Consider the following 7701-nt stretch of genomic DNA (forward strand, 5'->3'; position numbering starts at 1 on the left):
TAATTCATTAGCTAGTCCTATTGGGTGTTAATAAAACCCCATAACTACACCCTTAAGAGTGGAAGGGAGTGATGGTACAGTTCATTATTAGACAATCTAGTATTTACCAGTTACACATATATAGGCCAGAAGAATGTAAAACAACAACAACAAACCCATACCTTTTCAAGGTCAAGTCCTATTTCAAACCATACAGAGGCCACTGACAACTGGTGTGGGTGGGAGGTGCCTCCTTCTTTCTACTCAGTTTGTCCTCAGTATTTCAATAGGGACGAGTCCTCTAATTTAGTCCAGGTGCTCTCTGCTTTCTCTTCACGGTGATTGTAGAACTTAACTTGTCACTTTAAACGTTTCTTCCTCAGAATCTAAACACCCCTCCCTCCGCTCCCCTCATCATCCTGCCTCTTCTATGTAGTATTTAAAAATAGGATGGGTCACTCAGCCACATCTGGTTCCACTGGGGACAAGTGCAGGAATGGGAGTCCAGGTTGATGGCAGATGGTAGCTTTGAACCTGGTGGGACAGTGCTGGACAATTAAACTGCCGCCATGGTCCTCCTCCTGGCTTACTTGCTTGGCATTGTTAAAAGAATTTCTATCTCCCCCCCCCCCCCCTTACCTCGAGTTACATTACTAAATGTGACCAGTTCCTCTTTTGTGAAACTAGCTTTGGAATGCCCAGGCCCCAGGCAAGGCAGAAGGAAAGAAAAACCCTACCCATACAAGCTATGGTAACCATTAGCCAAAAACAGAAAATAAAATTTTTAACAGTTATGTCCCTTTTAAAATAAGAAAAACACAAGCACATTTAAATACAACAGTTTATTTAACAACTTAGAGTCTTTAAAAATATATGGATTTGGGTCCCCTTCCTCATTCCACAACATTGGGATTTCTGGAAGCGAGGCCCAGGGACCACATTTTTCGTGAGTTCATCACATGATTTTTATAGGATTCAGGAACCACAGTTTTAGAGAGATCACCTGCTTCCTCCTTGCTCTCTCTTGGATTATTTGCTCTGGGGGAAGCCAGTTGCCATGTAAGAACACTCAAGCTACCCAACTTCATCCAAAGAATCTATAATAATAAAAGTGTAATATGCTAATTGGACCAGACATCCTTCTGGACAAAGTCAGGGCTGTGAGGGAAGCCAGGGTCCTGGGTGCCAGAGGAAAGCCAGCGCTGGCAGTTGGGGGAAGGAAGGCCTACTCTTGCACGTATTTCATGCATCAGGCCTCTAGTGGATAAATAAGATGGCACAAGTCTCTTGAGCAATGGATGAGAATAATAATATCTTCTCAACACTTGGTGGGGAGAGAGAAACTGATTATAATGGGTGAAATGAAGAATGTAACATTAGCTACAAAAATGTGGATAATTAATGAGTTATTTAAAGAAATTGGATTGTTTAATGTTGGAATAAGAATTTTCAGAGGCAAGGAAAGTTACATTGATTTACAAGATGAAAGGCTAAAGAAACAATATTGACAGCATTAAAGATTCCCCAAGGGGGCAAAAAATAATAAGAAGACATTTTCCTAGTGAGCTGAAGCAGGATATATGTTGTTTCTAGTACCAGGGACATGTTTCTCTTGATTTGGATTGTTAATTCTTTCTAACTTGAGGCTCTGTGCAGTCTGAAATCTTGGTGATTATTGCAAGATGGATAAGAATCTCCAGTACTCCATGGACCACTAGAGAAGGAAAAACTTTTCCATTGTTCAAAAATGGAAGGTGAGCAATCAATCAATCATTTATTTATTCCATAAACATTTACTGAATGTCTACCACACGTTAGCTATAGTGCTATATGCCCTAGTTCCAGACTGATGGGTACTTCTAATTATTTGGTATCTGTGTTTGAAGACTAGCCTCCTGTATGAATTATCTACTTCTGTGTAACAAACGATGCTTGAACTTAGCTTAAAGCACTGAGCATTTATTATCTCAGAGTTTCTGTGGGTCAGGAATTCAAGAACATCTTAGCTGGATGGTTCTGACTCAGGTTCCTTCATGACATTGAGGTCAAGATGTTGACTGAGGAAGTGGCCATCTGGAGGCTTCACCGGCATTGGATCCACTTTCAGGCTCTTCACATGGCTTTTGGTGGGGATGGTGGAGGCGGGTGGCTCAGTTCCTTGCCACATGGTTCTCTTCATAGGGCAGCTTGAGTGTTCTCACTTAGCAACTGGCTTCCCAAGAGTGAATGATCCAAGAGAGAGCAAGGAGGAAGCTGCAATGTCTTTTGTGGCCTAATCTTGGAAGTTACAAACTGTGACTTTTGGCATATACTGTTCCTTAGAAATGATCCACAAAGTATATCCCACACCCAAGAGGAGGGAGAGGAATAAGACCCCATCTCTTTAGTGGAGAAGTTACCAAAAAACCTGTGGACATCTCTTTATACCACCCCTTTCTTTATAGGACTTTGTTACTTATGCTATGGCTAGGTTCAAATGTAAACTTAGAAGTAATGTATAAGCAGATTGACCTGACTAACCATCTTTCTAACCACTTTCAGGGACTAAGTATGCAATAATTGTTGACTGTGGCCATACGTCACAGTTAACTGCTTTTCAAAAATATTGACACTTGAGTTCCACATCCAGAAACTCTGACTCAAATGGTCTGGCAGGTGGTCTGGGTATAGGTAATTTTAAAAAGCTCCCCAGGTGGTAACCAACTGTCCCAGTAAACTGAAAATTATTGATTGATAAATCTTTACTAGTAAGCATCTATCTAGCTGTTGAATGTCACCTTAGTCTTAATTTCACTGAATTACTTGATGAGCTCTAAGTGTTTGATAAATGGCTTTTGTCACTATTTTTGTTCATTTATATTCATTTTATAATATCTGGTTTGGATTTCTTATTTATTTTGGATCATTTTCTTCAACTCTATTAGAATTTGACATAATAATATCTTCTTACAGCTTTATCATGCATTCACACATCTAAAGGAAAAATCTTAACTGGCAAAGTTGGCTTGAAGCATGTGTGTGCTATGTAAAAATGTCAGGGATGCTATAATTATATTTTATCAGGTGAAGCTTAACATTTTAATAGGCAGTGTCTAAGACTGATCTGACAGAGTGTTCTGGATGGCGAAATGGATGCTCAAAATAAGGAAACACCACTCGGAAATGAAATGAATCACTTCTGCCAGACGAGTAGGATGGGAGTATATTCTGAAGTGCTCATATAATTTTTCTGAAGTGCCATCCTCTTTTAATGTATGTTCATTAAATCTGATTTGGAAGGTTGGGGAAACAGCCCCTCTGTGACTTGTTAATCATTAAAGAAGTGTGAACGTTGGCAAAGTGCCAGGAGCAGCCCTTAGCTGGGTATTTATTTAATTTTACCATGGGTATAATTCACCAAAATACCAAGAGTTTAAACAGTTTAATCAGCTCCATCCATTCATGTGTCATGACGTAATGGCAACCAAATTCGACAAATGGGCTCATTATAGCTCCACTATTTATTATCATTATTCTCTCACGGGAGTGAGTTTAATTTAGTTAGATTATTCTGCTGATGTGTATGTTGTTTTTGTTTTGTTTATCAACAGGACAGTCATGACTCCCTTGCCTTGAGTTAGGCCATTGAATGGAGGCATAATTTTGCACATTAGCTGAAAAATAGACAAGCTGTGCACTTTCCATATAAGCAGAGCACTGCCAGCTCTTTCATCAAATGTTGATTTTTAGAAAGATTGCTCTTTTTTCTGGGGTGCTAAAAAGACCGTTCCCCCATTTGGATAGGCCAGTGATCAGTCTGCAATGGCTGTCTACCATCCCAGGTTTGACTCAGATGATCAGACTGTCAGCTTCCTTTCTGGAGAATATAGGTTAAGGCCTGGGATTAGAAGTTATACTGAATTTGAGTCCCATCTTGATAGCTCAAACTATATGACATTTGGCAAACTGTTTCTCTTCCTTCCACAGAAAGTTGTCAGGACAATGAAATCAGTGCAGAGATCATTCTTGTGTCTGTTTGTCTTGCTCATTTCTCCTCAATGCCACCTACAGGCGACAGCCCCTGTTTCTTTTGAGGAACTTTTATTTCCTATTACCCAATCCTCCACAGGGCTGGGCATTTGGTCAAAGAAAGTCCAAACAGAATTTTATCACTGGAAATTTATTTATTTATTTATTTATTTATTTATTTATTTATTTATTTATTTATTTATTTTTGTGATTAATCACTATGCTTTAATTATGTTCAATTTATAACAATGAAATTGGGGGTCACCACAACATGAGGAACTGTATTAGGAAGGGTCCCAGCATTAGGAAGGTTGAGACCACTGGTCTAAGGTTTATTTCTACCTCAGTTGCTGGCTCCTACCCAGCCAGGCCCTGGTCCTGGCTTGGGCAGGAGGCAACCAACTGACGTGTTTCTCTCCCATCGATATTTCTGTCTTTCCCTCTTTCCCCCACTCTCTCTAAACATCAATGGGAAAATATGCTCGGGTGAGGATTAAAAAAACAAACAAAGGTGGGTAACCTGGTCAGAATGTCAAATCTTCAAAGTGCAAGCGGCTCCTCCCGGGAGGTTCGGGCTGAATGTTCGAGAGCATCTCCAGAAAAGCGTGCGGGGATGGTGCCTCCACATTCTGGAAGGTGTTCTGGACTCTGCTGAACAGGATGAAGTGTTTTGCCCACAGCCACAGGAACCCGAAGTGGTTTTCATCGAACAGGATGAAGACTCCAGGGCTGCGACTGGTGTAGGCGAAGCCATTTAAGGCAACAGTAAAAGTAAGTGTTTCCACGACATAGAAACACATCCTGCAGGTTCGGGGGTAATTCTGGACTCTCGGGACCACGTCCACAGCCAGAAGAAACGTAAAAGGCTGCTCCTCTGAAGCTGCAGCCCTGGACACCCCCACGCTGGGCTAGGCAGGGCTCTGCCAGCCATGGCCCTGGCTTTCCTCAGTCCCACGTTCTTGCTGCAGCTGCTGCTGCTGCTCCCGGATCACCTGCTTGTCAATCTCCTGGACCACGCGGGAGAGCTCGTTGAAGTTGCGGAAGATCTCGCCATCTGGCAGGTGGATGCGGCGCAGGAGGTGGATCTCTAACCTAGGGTTGGAGTCTCCCGTGATCTTTGTGAGCCTGGCATACTTCCCATGGAAGCTGAGCATGGCAATCGATAGGCCGTAGACATTGCAGTTGCTTTGGAAGAGGCCTGGCCTGATGAGGTCGTCGGGGTGGCTCGGCGGGAGGTAGAGGCGGCGATAGGTCAGGCAGTCATACGGCTGTCTGTCCTCCTGCACCAGCACCCGCCCCCGTTCATCTCTAAGCCGTGTTTGTATATCCTTTTGGTGGTCTGCCTTGTTGCACCGGGTGGTGAACCTGTCCTTCCGAATCTGCATGTGGCGGCTGTGGGGCCTGCTGTGGCGGCCTTCCAGGCACTCCACCGCGGCTGATTTCCGCTCCGTCAGGCGAATTCTGAACGCGGGCTTGAATTGCATTGGGCCATCCACATGGGTGTTAAGGCAAGGCCCGGACTTCCAACCAGTAATGCCTAAGCCGTCCACCACGACATTCAGCAGTGTTCTATAGCCCTCAGTATCTAGCTGCCACAATCCCAAAATGTGTCTGTATGGGTGGAGCAGCTTTGCATAGACTTCTTGATAAGACATACCTATCGTCCCCAGATTCTGCAAGTTTTCACAAAGGCCAAACTCCTCGCGGCAGCGCCGTCTCCAGATGCTGTCGGTGTGCAGGATGTGGCGGAATGTGGTGCAGGCCAGGGCCAGGCTGGGCAGATCGGTGCCGGGGAGCGAGGCGAAGATCTCCACCAGCATCTCCACCGGCAGGTCCTGCAGCGAGCAGCGCGGGGGCGGCATGGGACTCGCCGTTCCTCCACTCCCCGCACAGCAGCCCGCTGCCTTGTCAGCCTCGATGTGCTTTTCTGCTGGGGCCGGGGCCGGCTTGCCTTGAGCAGCTGCCCTCTCAGCTGGGCCCTGGCACTCCTGGCGACACCGCTTGGCCTTGGCCGCTGCCTTCTCCGCTGGGCCCTGGCACTCCTGACGACACCAACACCCCTGCGAAGAGCCCACGACGCAGAGGCAAGCGCACTCCGCCATGCCTCCAGGAGTAACCGCCACCGCAGTGTGGGCTGCTGTGCCTCAGCCTGGTTTTAAACTGGTTCGACCCGCCCCGAGAGTCACGCCCCCCAGGCCTAGCCACGCCCCCTCAGAGGAGCCAATTGTAGGACCTTAGCAACACTTCAGAAAGAAACCCATCCCCAGTAACAGTGGCCTCCCTTTCCCAGTGCCCCTCCCTGTCCTCCCGCCCCAGCCCCAGGCGGTCACTAATCTGCATTCTGTATGGATATGCCTCCAGGGATGTGCCTCTGGGGAGGGGCGGGGGACATTTCACATAAATGCAGTCAGAATATCTGGTCTTCTGTGACTGGCTTCTTTCACTTGGCATAACATTTTAAAGTTTTATGTATGCTATATCCTATATAATAAAAGCCTATGTGGCGCTGCATGATGTTGTCACAAGATGGCCGCTGTGCTGTTGTCACAAGATGGCCGCCCCATGCCATCACAAGATGGCCTCCACAAGATGGCCACCACCAGATGGTAACCACAAGATGGCCGGTAGGGGAGGGTAGTTGTGGGCAATTAGGCCAGCAGGGGAGGGCAGTTGGGGGTGAACAGGCCAGCAGGGGAGAGCAGTTGGGGGTGATTGAGCTGGCCAGGGAGGGCAGGTGGGGGCGATTGGGCTGGCAGGGGAGCAGTTAGGTGTCAATCAGGCCAGCAGGGGAGCGGTTAAGGGGCGATTAGGCTGGCAGGTAGAAGCCGTTAGGGGCAATCAGGCAGGCAGGCAGGCAAGTGGTTAAGAGCCAGCAGTCCTGGATTGTGAGAGGGATGTCCAACTGCCAGTTTAGGCCCGATCCCTGTCGGGCCTAAACCGGCAGTCAGACATCCCCCAAGGGGTCCCAGATTGGAGAGGGTGCAGGCTGGGCTGAGGGACACCCCCCCCTACATGCACAAATTTTGTGCACCAGGCCTCTAGTTCTAGTATATGGGCATACCACATTTTGTTTGCCCATTCATCAATTGATGAATATTTGGGTTGTTTCCAGTTTGAGGCTCTTTTGAATAATGCCACTGTGAACATTGTGTACAAGTTTTGTGTGTGAACATGTTTCCATTTCTTTTGGGTATGTATCTAGAAGTGGAACTTCTGGGTCATCTGGTAACTCTTATGCTTAGCATGTTGAGGAACTGCCAAGAACATTTTCCAGCGTGGCCTCTCTATTTTACATTTCCACCAGCAATGTACGAGGGGTCCAATTTTTAAACATTCTCATGAATGCTTTTTTAAAAAATATATTATAGCCATCCTATGGAGTGTTGAGCGGTATTTTATTATAGTTTAGAGCAGAGTTATTGACTGTAGGTTACTTGACCTTGAACTCCATAAGGGAAATCTCTTCTGTGCTCAGCCTTCACCCAGCTTTTGCCAAATCTCTCAGGCCCCTGGTAGGAATGGGCTTCTACATGTGAGCAAGGATGGACTCGAGTTCTTCACTTTCAGTTGACCTCAGTTCTTCACTTTCAAGTGACTAACCTTGCCAGTTCCTTGGGTGAATGGATGCCCTCCAAAAAAAAGTTCACAGGATCTGCCCACTATGAACATAATTTTCCCATGGGCTGAGACTGGCCCTGCCCATTCAGACAGGCT

General features: G+C 46.1%; 1 protein-coding gene across 1 annotated transcript; it reads right to left on the reverse strand.

Annotated features, from left to right (window-relative positions):
- Positions 1-4511: 4511 nt before the first annotated feature.
- On the reverse strand, positions 4512-6089 carry LOC118656551 (F-box only protein 31-like). Its single transcript, XM_036310000.1, is given in 1 exon segment — positions 4512-6089. A coding segment is annotated over 1 exon segment (1578 nt).
- Positions 6090-7701: the final 1612 nt, after the last annotated feature.

The sequence above is a fragment of the Myotis myotis genome, unplaced genomic scaffold, assembly GCF_014108235.1.
Source record: "Myotis myotis isolate mMyoMyo1 unplaced genomic scaffold, mMyoMyo1.p scaffold_m19_p_5, whole genome shotgun sequence".
NCBI lineage: Eukaryota > Metazoa > Chordata > Mammalia > Chiroptera > Vespertilionidae > Myotis > Myotis myotis.